The sequence below is a fragment of the Syngnathus scovelli genome, chromosome 11 (assembly GCF_024217435.2).
Source record: "Syngnathus scovelli strain Florida chromosome 11, RoL_Ssco_1.2, whole genome shotgun sequence".
NCBI lineage: Eukaryota > Metazoa > Chordata > Actinopteri > Syngnathiformes > Syngnathidae > Syngnathus > Syngnathus scovelli.
In genome coordinates this window covers 7,818,447-7,837,568 of record NC_090857.1, presented here as the reverse complement: position 1 = coordinate 7,837,568, position 19,122 = coordinate 7,818,447, and the positions used below count along the sequence as shown (strand labels likewise).

The 19,122-nt window shown below is 42.6% G+C and overlaps 1 protein-coding gene across 1 annotated transcript; it reads right to left on the bottom strand.

Annotated features, from left to right (window-relative positions):
- Window positions 1-2,182: 2,182 nt before the first annotated feature.
- slc4a8 (solute carrier family 4 member 8) lies at window positions 2,183-18,425 on the bottom strand. Its single transcript, XM_049734838.2, has 25 exons — window positions 18,119-18,425; window positions 12,627-12,708; window positions 11,975-12,124; window positions 11,543-11,678; window positions 11,089-11,249; window positions 10,427-10,603; window positions 10,039-10,130; window positions 9,786-9,943; window positions 9,617-9,704; window positions 9,154-9,300; window positions 8,977-9,077; window positions 8,424-8,598; window positions 8,222-8,355; window positions 7,911-8,156; window positions 7,274-7,379; window positions 6,869-7,030; window positions 6,623-6,736; window positions 6,398-6,559; window positions 6,069-6,320; window positions 5,930-5,998; window positions 5,440-5,613; window positions 5,215-5,346; window positions 5,019-5,122; window positions 4,589-4,694; window positions 2,183-4,468 (listed from the first exon to the last, which is right to left on the bottom strand). Exons 1-25 carry the CDS (start codon window positions 18,155-18,157, stop codon window positions 4,463-4,465), a joined length of 3,273 nt encoding a protein of 1,090 aa, XP_049590795.1. The 5' UTR covers window positions 18,158-18,425; the 3' UTR covers window positions 2,183-4,462.
- Window positions 18,426-19,122: the final 697 nt, after the last annotated feature.

The following is a 19,122-nucleotide window of genomic DNA, read 5'->3' as shown; positions in this document are numbered from 1 at the left end:
AAGCGGGTCGTTGGAACAAACAGGGGAGAAGGGGGCTAAAGGCAACAAAGGAGTGTGCAAACCTGTCTAAGATACACCTATCAGCGGACCAGGTTGGATCTTGTCCTGCAATTGCACTTTGGAACACACATAAGGCCATGGTGGAAAGTGCACATGGTAACTCTAGCCTCGGTCCTTTTAGCCCTATGGGTGGGACAGGTCACATGATAGCCCCCTAGAGAAGCTCAGCTGTTTGCCACTCTAATTCAGTCTCAAGCAGCTGAGCACTGGCCCACTGCTCCACTGAACTGTCCCAGTAATTATAATAGGAGGCGCGTGTGTGTGCGTGCATGTGTGTCCGTGCGCACGGGTGAGGCGGGGGTTAAACACGACACACACAAATCTTTTTTAAACTGGGCTGCTGGCATACAAATGTCATGACCACCAGCTCGGTGTTTGTACATCAATTGATGTTAAGGGTGATATGTGCAACAACAAAAGAAAAGAAGGGCGAAAACAGGAAAAGCATACCTGATAAAAGATGAGGAAATGTCAATGGAAATGCGCCAGTGTGTCACTGCACTCAACTGATAAGGCTTTCTTAAAAGCATACTAATATAATGATATGACTTTTAATAAAATGATTACATGCATACATTGATTTAATGCTTAAAGGTGGGACAGTGCAGGTCACAAACTCGAGGGTCCGAATGTTAGGTTAGGGTTAGAAAATGGGATTAGGGTTTCAAGGAAGGATTCGAAATGAGGGTTTGGGATTTAAAGTACTTGTAGGGTTTAAACTAAGGTTTGGGTTTCAACGTAGGGTTTGGACCAATGTGTGTTTCTTGTGCTTGTTCCCCATCACCAAGTGCACAATGTCAATTAGTTGAACTCACTTGCCAAGTCCTCTGTGTCTCCTCGAGGTTTAATGGCACCGCTCTGTCTCAATGATTTCCAATTATAGACGACAGCAGACTCGCACAGGCAGACCTATGTGCAAAGAGTTGTGTTGAGGAGGAAAAACGGCGCCAAAGGAAGTTACACATAAACACACACGCATACGCGCGCGCACACACTCACACGCACACACACGCACACACTAGCATTGCCATGCTTCAAGTTAAGAGTGGCTTATTGTTCTCCGATATAGAGGACACAATATCCCAGCCTGGTAATAGAGGTTAGATTAATTGCTGACAAATCTGTATTCAGCAGTTCCTTTTTTCTCTGCGTGACAGATTTATGACAGAGATTGATGAAGGGGAGGGCCAGTGCAGAGCTGCCTCTATTCACTGAAAAAGGAGCACTACAGCTCACTGGGCCCAACATTGAACAAGAGGCAAATAAGATTAATTTGGTTGAAGCTTACACACATGCGGCAAAATTGTCATTCAGCGTGCGGTTGAAAAACCTTTTCAAAAATAATAATATGCCTAAAATAATGGATGGATGGATGGATGGATGGATGGATGGATGGATGGATGGATGGATGGATGGATGGATGGATGGATGGATGGATGGATGGATGGATGGATGGATGGATGGATGGATGGATGGATGGATGGATGGATGGATGGATGGATGGATGGATGGATGGATGGATGGATGGATGGATGGATGGATGGATGGATGGATGGATGGATGGATGGATGGATGGATGGATAGTTGCAAGGGGCATGTCAGCAACAAGAGTGTCAGTCACGTCACTTTGCTGGTGTCTGTTTAAGCTCAAGAGGTGAAAAGCCATCTAAAATGTCCCATGCACCCCACTCCTCCGCCGTGATGTCACAGCCGACCTCGTATCTAACTGGCTGAGGCCTCAGCCCGCCAGCTGTTTGTAATCATCAGTATTGGGAGTGGGGATCACATGACACCCTGGGGCTCAGCGTGCACATTTCGATCTACATAAAGGGTGCTGTGCATCTTTAACCCGGTAGGCCTGCATTCCCACAGGCTATTCCTGTGCAGCGAGGATCACCTCCAGATGTGAGCGCTGCTCTCACCTCAAGGATCAAATGTGGGGGAGGGGGGTGACACAAGGACAGGGGTGGGGGGCATATGGCAGGAGAGCCTGTAGGTTCGGTAGATGGGAATGATGTGACCTCTCACAGGCCGGGAACAAATGAAAGGATTGTGGCTGCCCTCTAGTGGTATAAAAGAAACCTGACCTGTATTGAAACTCATTCCTCCAAATTTTGTGAACTTTTGTGGTCATGTAATAGTTTATTTTTCTGTTTATATCATCCAAAAAAATCAAGATTACATATACGTACATATAAAACATGTACAATTGAGTCTGAGACATTCTTTAAGTAGAGACAGCACACGCTCTTTATGGCTCCATTTCAACTGCAGAACTCATCTCCTTGAAAACATCGCTCCTTCCCTTAACGCTTAGTCCCATGAGCAGGTCTTTTTTTACTCTACTCTACTGTACTATATGCAGAAAAAAAGAACAGTCCGGTTAAATGTGACAAGGTTCAGTTTACGACACTCTAAAACAATCGATAACGACGTTTCTACTGTATAATCTCCAGTGAGTACATCTGACGACATTCTGCTGCATATCAGCCATACATTCACAAATACATAATTGTGTATCAAATTAGGACACATAAAACGCACATCAGAGAATGGCTTCATTTGTTGTTTAAAATCTTTATATCCATACTTATCTATTTTCTCCTTTGATTTCAACTCAATCGTAACTTTGATTATGTACCGTACACTGGTTTTAATATTACAACATGCCATCGATTAGCTTAGTTATTGGTCCTCATACAGTAGACACACCGAATATTAACATTCAAATGTTTTGCACATACGTGAAAGTACAGGACGTGAACAGACAAAACTATCATATAAGCCAAGAAGAAAAAAAAATTACAACATGATACAGTGAGCGGTTACTGTGTCTATGTACTGCAGTCAAAAAGATGCAGATAATGTTTACTGGAGAATAAAGGACATATAACATTATATCACTTTGACATGACTCCTCTAGTTGATTGAATTCAAGGACATTTGGAGGCCTTTTCTCAGTTTTTCTAACAAGCTACCATATGCTATATACAGAAAGTCAAGCTAACTGGTGGGAATATCATTAGCCAAAAGAAATTTTGTTCAATAGATCTCTTAAAAATGAGAAGAAACATCACACATAGACATATCTACAGAAAGTGCTACTATGAATAAAGTGTTATTTCAGTCTGAGTGCAGATTAAGTATGACGTCATCCTTAAATGAAGATTTGAATGTGACTGGAGAATTAGTGTAATGAGTGAAAATGTGCCACTGTTTGGCTGTTGACTTGTTTTAGAATGTAAATATTTATCGAGCACTCATGTTTCGTCAAGGGTTGAGTGACCTTAAAGGATCTCTGATTAACAAAAATATATTGTGTTTCTTACACTTCAGGTGAGATGGACTTTAGGTAAATTATTGCCTAAATAAGCCTCCCCCACACACACATACCCCACCCCCACTTCTTAAAAATAAAGCAAACATTAGCAAATTCTATAACTGCTCCAACACATCCAAAGTCCTCCCATCCAAAGTGCCTTGCAGGAATTTTTACAAGCTTGTCTGAGGTAAAGAAATAAGACACTAAACTTTTGGCTGTTTCCGTAGATGTAGATTCTGTAATATTCACACTTATTAAGTTTATATCACTACACAAAATTGACATAAGTTCACACTAGATGGTGAAATTAGGGATGACACTGCAACAGAAGATGAACAAAACGGTTCTGTTGTCCGTCTCTTTCATACAGCCAAGCGATTTGACCCATCAAGAGTTAAAATGATTATACTTTTTAATCTATTTACAGTTATTATACTTTTTAATCTATTAAAAAAATATTCAAATAACTAACAGCAATTTTCTGATCCTGAATGGGAGGAAATGTGAAAAAAGGGAACTTCGGAACATCAATTATTTGGACTGGCACCTGGGTGGTCCAACCATATTCAAAGGATGGAGGCAGTGCCCCTGCGGCCTTCACCTCTAGCACCGCCAGTGATAATTTAGTGTATCCTATTTTTGGTCATTGTCATTTTTCTTATGCTTTCATTGCTGTTTATCAGGTTAGCAGGATCAGGTTAAAACTAGCATTTTCTCTAAAAAGGTTAAAAGTGGCACAATGGCCAAGGAAGACCCAATTGTTTTTTTACATCCAGTTATAAGTGCAGGCAGCCAAGTCATTGTTTCCATTGACTGACATATGATTTTCATTCCAAACAGAAAAGACTCTGTCCCAAACTTGTGTGTGTATCCATGTGTCTGCATGTGTTTGTGCGTGTCGATGGCCCGTAACTTCAAAGTGTTGTGTGGCGCTGGTAGTAATTAAAGAGACGTTCCCAAATCACTCAGATGGCCAGTGGTCCCAAACTGCCAAATCACATCCTGAGGTCCAGCTGGACACTTACATGGCACATCTGTGTGCACCGTAGAAATCTTTACTCATCAATAAAGGCGATCTCTTCAATCCTACAAAAGTAAACAGATGAAGTTTAGAGAGCAGCATGAACAGGTCAGCTGAGGAGCTGCAAAAACAACATGGACAGAGACAGGGAACAGATATTCCACACAGGGTCGGTCTAGCCTTGCCTTCTTAGCAGACACAGGACGAGAGTCCTTTTGATTGGAGTTGAGAGATTTCCACATGGTGGTTTTAGACATTTCATCAGATATATTAATATCAGAGGGATCACACCTGGGGAGCGAGGAGGGGAGAAGGAGAGAAGAAGCTCAAAATTGATGTAGGGAGAGGGAGTGGTGCATGTTAGTACAAACGGGGTGTACCCAAAAATTTATTGTACATACATGTAGGGGAAAGGAAAGACGAATAAGACAAAGGTAAAACACAAATATTTTTTTCTGATGCAGATTATGATTCGCCTATGTGTCAAACAGCGCCAACTACTGCTAAGGAGGACCTAATCGATGTCAGATATTTGTATCGGTGACTGGGATCGGCAGCATCCGGGATTACTCGATATGTTAAAATAAGGCCAGTACTAGATGGCTTGTCACTCACCGGGGGTCATGGGCCTTTGAGGCCTGCGCTGGCCTACTGCTTTCCAGGGGGATGTGAACAATTGGAGTGTCTTCGCTTTTTGTACTGAGCATAACTTGTGACTCCTGCAACAGAAACAGGAACATGCATGATCAATATTTGTATGTATTGTTTTTTTTTTTCCCAATAAAGCATTGACATTTTGTATTTCAAAAACCTCCTCAATCTTTTTGGAGGCATCATCAAGGTTTTTTTTCTTCCATTCTGGCATCAGATCATCCAGGTAGCTGAGCTCCCGATTGGAGAAACACAGGTCGAGCAGTTTGCGGATGAATACCAGAGCCAAAACCTGCACACAGAGGAGGCAAAAAAAAAACATGCTTAAGTAGAACATTAAACAAAATTAGGCCATAATTTTGTTCATCACGTTTGGTCAGCTCACCATCATGGGGAAGACGATAGCGGCAGGTGAGGTCTTGATGACCCAGAGAAGCACAAGGCATGTCAGCTGAGTGAGCGTGAACAGGTGAACCTTCCTCAAGGGTACGTGCCGCAGGTAGATGAAGTCCGGCTGGTGCTTGGCCGGCATCCCAAACAACATCAGGCGGTCAAAGAACTGTGGCCAAGCAATAAAGATTTACAATCTATGCACGTGTGCATGCCAAAGGCTGAGCAAGAGGCAGTTCCTGTTAACACTTAAGCTAATTGAGCCATACAATCAACAGTCGCAATATTGTGACGTACAATAGAGGAGCTGTATAAAATGTCTGCCAAAGATTTGGTTTTATTGACACTGTCAAAGCGATAAATAGTGTGGCCTGCCTTGTCATTGCAAAGGCCATATTTTTTCCAACAACTCTTGATGATCCATACATTATGCAGGTGTACCTAATGGGGTGTCCTCTGAGTGGATAAATCACACAATACACTACCTGGATGCCTTTCAAAGATGAGGCTCCCATGTAGAGGAAGACACCATACAACACCGGCATTGGAATGAACTGAATAAGAAAAGATACACAAAAAAAGTAATGTTATACCCTGTGACAACCAGAGGGAGGCAGCACTCACCTGAAGAGCTCCAGTCATGAAGACAGAGCATCCCATGAGCAAGAAGATAACCAGGCCAGTGAGCCTCTGCTCTCTGATACCCAGAAAACGAGGCTGCTCTCCCGGGGCCGAGCTCTCGGATTCCAGCTTCAAACTGTTCACGTGACTGATGGACAAGACGGTTGCGGCTACGAACCACGGCAAACCCATGATGGAGCACACGGCCAGCATTATGCCCACCATCAGGAGGTCCAAGTGGTACCCGCAACCTTTCTGGGAAACAATAAGAAAAACATCTTGTTGTTCAACAACTAACATGATCCAAATAAAATTTGAATGAGTTTAATTACCAGCAGTTTGTGCTCTTTCCGGTTGATGATGACAGCAGTTATTTGTTGGTCCATGAAGATGAGGATGGTGCAGAGAAGAGCCGGGATCGAGGCTGCCAGGGGGGTCCACCAGGGGTTACGTCCGATCGGGTTGATCAACCATCCTCTGTCATCTCTGGTGGGCTGATTTAAGAACACGTTCACGAGATGCAAATATAATCCCATCCGAGCATTTTCCCAATTTACCTGAAATTTGCTGGGCACCTTTAACTTCTGCGAGGGCACTCCCACCATGTAGTCGAGCAATACCATGAAGACGATGGTGAGGAAGACGGCAAAGTCACTGATCATGGATCGCACCTGATTGCATACGGAAAGACAATTTAAAGAATTGCCTATGTGTGCCTGAGTCTGATAAATATAATCTAAAGACATTTTTAGTAGGATGGGCCTTGAATTTGACACAAGCTCTACCACCTTTTTGCGAATTACCTTGGTGGGGAAGTAGCGACTGGTTTTGAACTGTTTGAGGAATGCTGACATGAAGAAAGTGGAGAAGAACAAGATGACGGACCAGAAGAGGACATCCGGGGTGTAGGGGCCATGATGGCCACACGACGTTCCGACAAAGTGCCCCTGCAGACTCACACATTCCTGGAGAAAAAGGACAGGTTGCTCTCAGGTGATTTGACTTTTTCCAGAACCGAGTTGCCCCTGAGAGTGAATGAGTGGCTGGAGGACAACTTATATGGTTGTGCTCAGTGAAGAAAAGCTAATCGATGAAATGTCCTTATCAGAGTTAACCTCCAGAGAGAGAGATTAGCCGCTTGAGAGAAGAGGAAGGGACCCGTTGCTAGTTAACAAATGCAAACAGGCAGGAACAAATGATTTGGTTACCTTGACGGTGAGATTGGCCCAAGGAACAGAAGAAGCTGTGATGTTTCTCTCGCTCCACAGTTTCAAAGTTTTATTGCTGGGACTCTCAGGCTCAGTACACTGGCAGCTAAAGTCAGAAAGAGCACAATAATGATAAGAATTATATGTACATTATTCCCCCTGCGGCTTAAAAGTGACAGTTAACCACTTCTAAAAATTATTAAATTACACAAGTCACGCTTTCTTTAGTTTCTGCATCATCAGTGTTGCTGACTTGTTTCTTTGGTAACCATATTAAAGTGACTTTTCAAAAAGCGACTATTTTTCAAAAAATGTGAAAAGAGACTCCAAACTAATATTTCTTCAACTAATATTGTTTTCTGTATTACAAGACAGGAGGTCCATGGAGTCAATAATAAAACATTACAAAAGCGGGGATTTATTGGCAAGTCATAAACTTATTAGCGGCGGTATACGTTTTCAAGGTGCCGGTGTTTTACCGAGGTCCCCTCGCCTCACCTGTACAATTTATTTGATATCACAATCATATTCGGGCATTTAACTGGCCCAAAGCTAAGCTAAGTAGGAGCAATTAGTCGTGTGTGCTACTAAATTCTCCTCAGTCCAAGTTAAGACCTCCACAAACTGTCTTCCTCACTATGCCAGCGTCAGCTTGTCCAGATCACTGTGAGCGTTGAAGGGGTAAATTTCTCCTAGGTGGAACAGCTTCTCCAAGGCCTCGTAGATGAAGATGATGCAGATGAGGGCAGCGAAGGCCTCCTCGGTGAAGCGAGTGATGTAGCACACCAGAGAGCTGGCGTCTGTGGCAACGAGCAACAGACACAACAGCGCTGTCCACAGGCCGATGCAGGCTCTTAGCGACAGGTAGGAGAGGTTGTAATCCCTGAAGAGTCACATGACATGTCAGGCAGAGCACACGACGAAGCGTGACACTTATTTGCTACTTACTTGCAGAATTTGAAGAGGATTTTCTCAAACACCAACACAGGTCCAGTACTGCCCAAAATGGTGAGAGGCTGGCCAGCAAAGAGTGAGTAGGCGACGCCAGTCATGGATGCACCAAGTAAGGACTCAATGGCACTCTGGAATCCAAAATACATCTCGTTAGCAAATACGTTTGAATCTTTGCAGACATTCTGTTGGCCCTTACGATGCGTCCCTCTGTAGCCTCTCCGAGCAGCCCTCCGAAGGTGATGACAGGAGACATGCAGGCACAGTAGAGGAAGAGGAAGGAGGCCACGCACTGCAGACTCAGACCATCTTTGTAGTCACTCAGATAGAAGGGAGCCTTCCTTTTCACGTCCATTATCAGACCACCAAACAACCTGGGCACAACACAAAAGGGAACAGAGTGCTCAGAGAGAACATTACACCTCATCATACGTCATCATCTGAGTTTCCATTTCAGACCTCTTAAGACATACGAATTGGATATTTGGAGGACATTATATGGGTAAAAGTAATGGGACACATGATCATCACAAAGGCAGAGAGGGAAAGATGGACTCTTTGAGGAAGACTTTTAACAAGGTTCTGGAAAGTCTCTGAGGGAATCATTTAGTTTTAGTTGATCCTAAAGGAGTTAGCTAAGCATGCCTTTTGGGAACGTGCTTTGTACCGGCCGTGCTGGAACAGAACATCTCCAACCCTCTGTTTAGAAGAGGGATTTAAAGTTGTGACTCATAATATTGACATGGATTTACCTTCCAGTTCTCTGCAGCTCTGGTCCATGGTGTTCGTGGTGTTGTTCTTCCTCGACTTGGTAAGCTGTGCCGTTAGGGACACCCGGCATCTTTCTCTTCTCCTTCAGTCAAACAAGTTTAACTATCTTCAGTACATTGCATTTGTGGTGGACATATAAAAGCAGAAAAAGCATATACCTGAGATGGGACAGTTTTGGGTGGCTCAATTCGGATGGAAGGGTCCCATTCCCCTGGTGGCAAGACAGTCACCTGGTCCAGGAACTCATCTATCCCAGCAAGGAGGTCACCTCTGTCTTTTGCCTTGTAGGCTACCCCATGGAAGATCTGAACCACACACATGTAAAAACCACATGACATGATGGTCTGCCATCGCAAGATATAGTGATGCAAATGAGAGGGAAGGTTGCGCCGCTGTGGGTGTGGTTGCAGCCAACTTCATTCACGGCCAATCAAATCTGATTTCATTCCCATTAAATGCAACAGTTGAGCACTAGAGTAAAGTAAATCTTTGCCATGCAGTACCCTTAAATGTGATCCAATGCAATGACCAACTAGATCCAGAAATTGGAGTGAGACCCTAAGAGCAAGCATGTTTTGATTTCATCAGCCTTGGCAGATGAAATCAGATGTTAAATCTTACCTCATCTGTCATAATGGTTGCCATCGAGCGTCCAATCTCATGGTATTGCTGAGCTTTTCCATCTGGGCCCAGGAGAATGAAGAGGAACCTAAAAGGTTGAGTTGACAGCATCCACTATATCACATCCACTCTTTGTGTTGTTAACGTGTCAGGAGGTGTTGCTCTCTACCTGGTAGGGATCGGTACCTCAGTGAGACCCGTGAGCAGCACGGCGGGGGAGAGGCGAACAAAAGCTACGATAGGCCTCTCCAGGAAGTCCAGCTCTCCCACCAGTACATTGGAGGCTTCTGCTCCCTCTGGGATCTTTTTCATGAAGTGGAGGTCCACCTGAGAAACAGACAATTGAAACTCTTTGCATCATTTTTTTAATTTTCAGCACCACATGATTAGTTTAGCTAAATATGGTCTAAATGCTATTTTACCTTGCTGAGGTCCACTTGGTGCCCTTCCTGTCCTGCGCCGTTCTTGGATGGCTCTGCAACAGGAGCAGGCTGGGGAGATGTGGTTGACGCAGCTGTGGGTGAGCAACAAGTGGAGTGGAAAAGGACACAGATTTTTTATTTTAACTTTTATAGTGCAATGCTTTAGCCATTTTGTCCACAAAGGCTTTTTCCATGTCAATTTGGCTTCAATCAGAAATTATGAGAAAAAAGATCATCTTTAACAGAATGAGACAATTTTGGCCCATATTGACATCTCAACAATCTTTTGAAACACACCAAAAATGCATTCAATGAACTTGTTAGCAGTACCGTGCTCATAAAAATCTTTGGCGGCAGACACTCTAAAAATCAAATGTCCAATAAAAACCTGTCAGATGGGGTTCGGACTGTTTACGAGTCCCCTCCGCGATAGAGCGCACGATGGGCATGAGGTTCTTCTTCTTCTCATTCTGGTGGTGGTGCCGCTTGAGCAAGGCCTCTCTCACTTTCACCCTCACGCTGTCATCCAGCTCATGAGACGCCTCCTGATGATCCAGGACCATATCTGGGACACACCGAGTTAATGAATCCTATAAATCCTCCAACAAAGATGGGTTCCTTTTATTTCCGTTGCGAGTGTTACGTTTCTTAAGACATTGTTAAATCTTTTTATTGTCCAACCAATCATCAGCACGCCTTAATCCGATCGCCTTGTCTTCCACTTTGCCCTTTCTGAGATGCTGAGTCATTAAGTGAACTTTTCTCAACTGCTTTACTGTCAGACAGACACACACAGTGAGACATTACACATTAAGTCTGAGCACATCTCAAGGCCATTGCTGACGTGTTGACTTCAGTGCCAGTATGATCAGCCCTGCTAATTGGACCACCGAGGGGACAGCCGAACCGTGGGTGAAAATACGACACAATTCACCCTTTGCTTTATTTACTACCTTAGAAGTCGAATCACCAAATTTACTCCCTGAAACTCAATGTTGATTTCTTCCAAATGTTCCCACTCACCCAAAAAACAAGCCCCTAAAAACACACCTGCAATCTCCTCAATGCAGTCGGCGTGCATGTCGAGCAACACGCTGCCGTTGATGAGGCAACTCCTCAACTCAAAGAGACTGTGGAGAGACAACGTAGCCACGTACGGCTTGCTCCACCTCTCGCCGCCATCCTCCACATCTTCCTCAAACTTTAGCCACCTGAGGACACATGAAGACATTGTCGTACGGTTATGAATATTAGGATTCACCAAGACACACGATATCTCAGATGAGGTTATTGCCGAGATTAGGAATTGATAAAAAAGTCAACATCAAAATGACAGCTTAATATATAAAATGTGTATCTTGCATCTCAGAGTGAGATAGAGAACACTTGCGCATTTCTCGATCAAGAAACGGCCCAGCAGGCTCTAAACATGAACTCCGCCGAGCCGCCGGAAGCTTTTATTAGCCCGCTTTGTTGCCAATGGCTCCCGGAGGAAACGACGGACCTGGCTGTTTCCTTCCACTCAGCATCTTTGCCATCTTTCACACAGATCTCATCGAGCTCGGTGAACAACTCGTGGGCCACGTGCTCGGCATCTTCCTCAGCTCCAAGAATGAACTGGACCCGCTGGGATGGCGTATCTGTACAAAGTGACAACATGTGAGTGGCAATGTCTCCTACTTAATTCTACTTGCTTGGAAATGAGATGAGTAGATTTTGTGCAAACATATTTATGAGAGTGTGTAGTTGTACACATAATCATGCATGCAAACTGCTAATTAGCAGGCTTGTCAATCTCGACCTTGGGGCATCCGTGTGTGTATGCTTGCACATGTGTGTGTGCTCAACAGTATTGATAACCATGACAGACCAGCCATTAAAACCTCAGCGTGATGTCATTGATATCAACACGGACCAGACGTGTTCCTGTTTGTACCGTGACAAGGCGCCTTCTCGTTTCCGTCACTTTGTGGCACTGTTATGCTTCCCGTCCGCCTGTCTTTCTTACGATGGCGAGAGCTGTGAGCTTTGTGGTGTCGATGGCTCTGCCGCGGCAGGCCGACACCCACAAAGAGAGTCCTGTGGCCTGAAAAGGAGGTGACCGAGGTTATTCATTCAATATTTATTACACTCAAGGAAGCAAAGTACACCATCAGATACATGACATGACAAAATCTAATATAAGCTGTATCAATAATTCTCACTTCACAAAGATAATAATTACAATGCTTATTATCTTACAAATAAATATATAGATACATGCATATAATAATATCGTTCATAAATAAGCATTGATTTGGCATTTGCTGAAGTCTGGCTACAATACATTGTCAGCATTTGTGTTTGATTTACGGTCGACATCATTACACGCGGTGGCAGCAGTCAGTTTCACTGGAATGGAAATGATCCAGTTGCACTTTAACAGCATTAGAATAGAACACGTTTCCTTCAAGGAATAGCATTTCCTTCAGGAGCTCTAGCTAAGTTAAAAGGGTCAAATGAAGGAATGACTTAAGGACTAAAATATTTAATACTTTAATTAATCATAGGAATTAATCGGGCACTAATCGAGTCTTCTTTACACCCACCTTCAAGTTCTTCCTTCTCATAGTGGATGTTCAGCACTGAGCTGGTCCCACCTTGGTCTATCACCACCTCCTCATCCTGCCTCTGGATGACATACACAACAAAGACATTGGTAAGAATAATGTTTCTCAGTGCTTTTTGAAAAAATCCTTTAAGTCATCATGTCCAAACTGAGCCTTATTCCATTTGGTGAAAGCATATAATCAATATCTAAATGTATTGTACTCGAACTCCGAGTTTCTCTGAGAATGCAATTTGTGGATACGGAAAAAAACACCATTTGTAAACAACAGCAGATACATAGCTGCCCTCCAATTCCTCAATCTGATCACACACGAGCAAATACAACTCTCAAATGTGAGTGCAGCATGTTCTCACAGAAATTTAGAAATCAATCCGACCACAAGAAAAACAATGCGATCTATTTATAGCGACTCTATGCTGCAACAAATCATAGAAAAGCTCATTTGAAACCATAAATTCAGAATATAGTTGAGAGCTGGGAGGTTCAGGAGAGCTTTGTTTATTATTTAAATAATGATTGAAAAAAAGTTAAATAACCTTTAAGAAGTAACATGAGATATGAGTAGCTAATGAGTAGCCATAGCTAATGAGTAGCTAATGAGTCGCTAATGCAAAGCTCACAGGGTGTTGTGTTTGCAATATATCTTCCTCAAATGTCATTAGTGAGGTCTGTGGGTCTGAATTAGTGAGGAAATGAGAATATTTGAAGCTTCCATGTCAAGATTTAGGACGCCGCTTTAAACCTCAATGGAAAACGCCCTCATTAATGTCAGGAAAAACACAAATTATGTCACAATAATGAAAGTTAATGGCTAAGTTAATAATGGAAAAGCCTAACGGACAGCTAGCTGTACTTGGATGTGTGATTTTTCACTTTGCCATCTTTTCTCCAGCAATTCATTCAGTCTTTACTAGGAATGCGTTCATCCCAAGAGAATAGTCTGTTCAAACAAGGCTTTAATTGAAGAAGCCATGCTGAGGCCAACCACTGGTTTAATATTGTATTATGTGAAAGTGGGAGGTGGAAGTGCCAGGACAGAATAAAAAACAGGCTATTAAATATGGTTGCTGATTTTCATGAGCTTCAGTTTGTCACTGACGGTAATTTACTGCGATATTATTTCAATTGATAATTTCACACACATTCGATTCCTGAAAACGGAAATAAAATGCATAAAATGAATTTTAAATGGCATTTAGGAGTCTTGCAAATCTAAACTTCAGTTACATCTAGATTGCTTTATCTATCCGGGTGTACGTCAACTCAGGATATAATTTGTTGATGTTAAGCATAATCTGCATGCCTCAAAGTTCTATTCAGAATTCCTTCTAGAGTCAACAGAAGAACTTCACTGATTGTTTTTGTAAGTGAGAAATATTAGTGAAGCCTCGGCAAATGGCTGTGATCGTGTTATCACTATTCTAATGGGAATATCTTTTACTCCCTTTCTCCCTCACACACACACACACCCGCACGCACACACACACACACGCAGCGTTATCAGTCATTGCAGCTGCGGCTGGTGAAGCGAAAGCCCGATGCAGCGTGTGGGTTTGCAGCTCAAGCTGGAGGCGCCATTAAACTTGGAGCTCTCCCAAACACATAAACACCAAACAAGCCAACATGATCAGTGCGAGACTATGAAAGGTCTTTGTCCCGCAAATAGCAATGCAGCATCAGATCGTCAATGGAGGATTTATTTGCTTCAAATGCACACACGTGAAAAGCCCTGTGATCACGTTGCCATTTAGATCTTTTTGTTCGGCCGTGTCCTTTCTCTTTGCCTGATTGCATATTCATGTGAGCGTTTTTGTTTTTCTTTCCTATTTGCAGGTTAATGGTTCCTGGTCATTCAGCCTTCAGCTCCCGTGTGTCACATCTGTGCTCGGCATAATAAAAGGCTCACAAAGACACTCTGCAGGTGAGTGCACGTACCTCTGTGAACACGGGCGCACCTGTGTTTGTGCCGCCTGCTTCAATCTCCTGGCAACCGAGCGACCCTTTTCGATGCTCTTGGCCCTGAACTAGAGTGACACGCAGCTGGGGGAAGTTTATGACTCTGCAAACTCATTTTCCATGCAGATTAGACACTCCTACGTGAAAGCTGTTCTCAGCCAGATGCAAAAATGGCTGCCTTGTCCTTGCGTCTCCTTCAAATGCCACAGGAAGTGGAAAGAGATCAACGTAAAATTATGTAATGCATGCATTTGTACTAAAACGTGAAATCCGTTTAGCAATTGCTGCGTGTATGTTCATTCTTTTGTAATGCAATGAATAGACCGGAAGCATGTTTGTCACACATGTGAATTTGTGACAATGTTCTTGTCATTGAAAGACATCGAATTGGTCAGGACAAATAGAGCAGCACTGATTTCAGTCGCACTCACCCCACTCTCCTCGACTAGGCAGGTCAATCAATGTGTTTTCCTTTTCACTCCATTAGGACTGTGGTGGGACGAGGCGTGTTGGGTCTGTCTGTCCGTCCATCTGTCTGTATGTCCATCCGTCTGTCTGTCCATCCAACTGTCCATCTGTCTGTCCATCCATCCATCCATCCATCCATCCATCCATCCATCCATCCATCCATCCATCCATCCATCCATCCATCCATCCATCCATCCATCCATCCATCCATCCATCCATCCATCCATCCATCCATCCATCCATCCATCCATCCATCCATCCATCCATCCATCCATCCATCCATCCATCCAATATGTGACCAACTACATATCTGGGCTGATGAAAAACAACGGAGATTTATTCATCAAATTTCCATCACCATGGATCTAAATTTTTATGACCACTTTTACCAAGCATCACAAATCTTCTATAAGTCTGTGTCACTTTTTTCTCCCCACAATTTAGCCTCCTCTTTATATTTTATGTGCCATGTCCGAACTTGCTTTCCAGTTGGTGTATTTTAATGAAATTTTCTCCCCAAAAGTCCATGATGCTGTTTTTTTGTTTGATTTTGTGTAACCTAGCACATAAAATACTTTTTCCATTACGACTCAGTAACACCTAAAATTACGGTTAAACTTTGTTTTTACGCATCTTTTTGAGATTCAAGCAAGAATAGCAGCTAACTTGATAACCAAATAAATGGACTGACTGTACTATAAAAAGTTCTTTTGGCAACAGGCTGACTCTTCTGTACTTTAATTGGCAGGTCCGAACCTGTTGAATTAAGCACTTGTCAAACATTATTTTTTTTTTAAAGTAAATCACCGTGGACTCCTTCCAGCCCTCTCGTCTCAACGAAGCACCATGACTTGACAGCGGGGACACAAATCCTGACTCAAACAACTGGACCTGTCACTTCCAGATTGAAGTTGGTGCCATGATGGCCTGCCTCTCCGTGCCACAGCCACACACAAATACACACTTACTGATTGATAACCAGAGATATGTGACAGTGGCTCGCGCTCATCAATACATGACAGGATGTCACGATGAAACAGGAAAGGAGAGAGCTGCCGTTGTAACGAGTCTGCTTCAGCCCACGGGCGTAATGAGTCATACAGTGTGCACCTCGCTCAATGCCTCGTGTTCCATTTCGCTCGCTGGCCTTCCACCTCTAATTGTTTTAGTTCCACTAAGATTAGTTTAGTTGGATTTTGTGGCTGCGTGATGGATTGAAGCCATCAATAAGAGTTGGAGGGGTGTTAAAATACACTTCATTTTATAGGATATCAATTAGAAGCAATCAGATGTTATTCGCGCACTTGGTGCCTATGGATCCTGAGCATGTTTTTATAACAATATAATATTATTTTTTTAAAGTAAAGACAATCAATACAGGGAATAATAAAATGCCGTAACATCTTAAATTGTTGTGTTCTCAGCTGCAGGAAAATGGACTTTTACATGACTAGTGGCCCGCTATGACTTATGATTTCACTGGACTGGGCAATCATTGTGGAGTTCATTCCTGCAAGGACAAGGTGATGAATTTTGAATTTATGACTGGATGAATGCTAAGTTATGCAGGTGAAGAAGCTCCATGGTTGGGGTAGGGTGTCGAATACAAATCGAATGTCATTAGTGGGATCGTCCAAAGTGACAGCAATGCTTTTGATTTCAATCCGGTTGCATCAACCTAGCTCGCTGTCATCAAGTTGATTAAAATGAAAGTTTATTGGGAGACATGCCAAATAGCTCATTTAAAAGAAGCAAAGAACTGTGATTGCTGAGGTAATTAAAAGTGGGACAAATTTATGAGGCATCATGTCACATTATAATTTATCAGAATGCGGCATACAAAACAGCAAACATTTATATTTACTTTTTATTATTGCAATATTATATTACTCTAAGTTTAGTTTTCAGCACAATTGACGGAATGTAGCTGTAACGCCCAAAGATGGCATCGACCATGTTTGTTGTTTTGTTTTGATTGGAAGTCTTTGGTCGGCTCAGAGAAGTTCCCAGTGGGAAATTACCTCCTTCCCAGCAGTCTGGACTGAAGAATATGTTACCAAATATGGTTCGTCAGAAAAATAAATATTACAAAAGGCTAAGCATGCTGGGTAAGTTCTACTTAACCACAAACCACTGACACAATAAGCAACATATTGTTAAATTTAGGCTAGAATTATTAATTAAAAAATATTTCATACAACTTTAAAATATAATTAAATAGGTGGGTTGAATCCAGGATTTCTATTATGAGGGTGATTTTTGTTGTTGTTGTAAAATTGCTCCACAAACAGATTTCAGTGGGAGCCCAACAAATGAGTTCACCTATAGTTTAATCATCTCTTGACTCCAGGCTTGATGTTGACATCATTATTGATCATATTCACGGCATGACCACACTGAGAGCCTGCTAAAAATCAATTAGACCAAACATGTTTACTCAATTGGTCCTCATCTTACAGGCCATCCACATCAGCACCATACTGACGTTCTGATCAAACGTCACACATCAGAACATGCACCATGCGGCAGTGTGCTTAAGAAGCCCTTCAACACTTCCCATTGCTGTAATGACTAATAATCTGGTCGCACATGCAGACGGCGGGAGAGAATGGCGTCAAGGTCATTTGAGGGTAATTTGACAAATACCACGACAAGAGCCATTATGGGATTTTTTTTTTTTGCATTGCCACCCACTTTTGCAGAAGCACATAATTAACGAGCGTCAATGACGTCACCGTATTGCAATGTGATATCACCGCTCACAAGGACTCAAGTACATGTGCTTGCACATCACAATAACAATGTCAACTAATCATCCACAGCCGGCTTCAACTTATCACGTGGAGCATTCATTTTGACATAATAGGTTTAAACGTGACCCGAATTAAGATTCAGCAATTAGGAAGTGTCCATAAAAAGTTCCCCAAAAAACATCCTTATTTGTGTGAAATGACAAATTCAAGTGTGATAGTTGTGCAGCACAAATACAGGTTAGCAGTCAACACGTCACGCATGCAAAGCACAAGACAGCCGGCGCTATTTTACCTGGTAGCTTAGGATGCTGTCAGGTTCCTGGACGGGCATGCTGGTGGCCTCTGCTTTGACCTGGACGAGGTAAAGGTGACACTTGGGCTTAGACCGTCGCTTTGTTGCACGGGACGTTAAGAAGAAAACAATCGAGAGCTGGTCCCAGCAGCTGCTTTGGTTTCTGCAAACATGTCGCGCGTCAACATCTCTTCCGGATGAGGGAAATGATACTGCACATCCTCGAAGTGTGATGCTTTCCCGGCTGCGCTTTCCAGCACCCCCTCCCTGCGCTCTCGTGCTTGGTCCTGGTCCTGGCTGTGGGAACAGGATGCAGAGCGTTGGTGCGAGACCATCCAATCATAGCTCAGGATGGTTCAACCTTAACTAATCAGAGAAAAGGGTTCCACATTTCAGCCAATGAAAGGACGGACGAATTGGACTGCAGCTACACAGGCAAATCGAGACGTATAGAAATGTATCGATTCTTGTCGCAAAGTCGACTTCCTGTATATCACATCCACTTACGATACTTGTATTAAGTCTTTCATCCACGTTACAGTTATTTGGGTTACAATAAAAATATACATTATTATTATTATTACTATTATTATTATTACTATTATTATTATTATTATTCAATTTTTTCTGAACATTTTTCATCAGCTGCAGTCTAATTATATGCAAAACGAGTTGCATAAACACATATGCCATCATCAGAATACAAAATACTTGCGTGACAGGCAAGTTCAGATAGCATTTTATTTAACAATAAATGAATATTATATTTATGTATTTATTGTGGCTGCTGTTTGATTGTGGTAGATCATGTTGAGGGGTGTTTCCAATATATTTTGGCCGATAATATTTGTCAGTCTGATAAAAAAAAATTCTCTGGATTTAAGAGTAATCTAACGGAATGTATAAATATTAACTGAACATGAATTCCATATTTTTACCGTTTTATTCCAATAGTTTTTCATGATTATTTTTATAATGTGAAATATTGCCATTACAGCTAAGAC

Coding starts and splice junctions, on each gene's coding strand:
- slc4a8 (XM_049734838.2), bottom strand. CDS start 18,157: ATGCCCGTCCAGGAACCTGACAGCATCCTAAGCTACCAG. Junction 12,125..12,626: donor TGAGAAGGAAGAACTTGAAG/GTGGGTGTAAAG, acceptor CCTCCTTTTCAG/GCCACAGGACTCTCTTTGTG. Junction 6,321..6,397: donor GGAAAGAGCACAAACTGCTG/GTAATTAAACTC, acceptor ATTGTTTCCCAG/AAAGGTTGCGGGTACCACTT.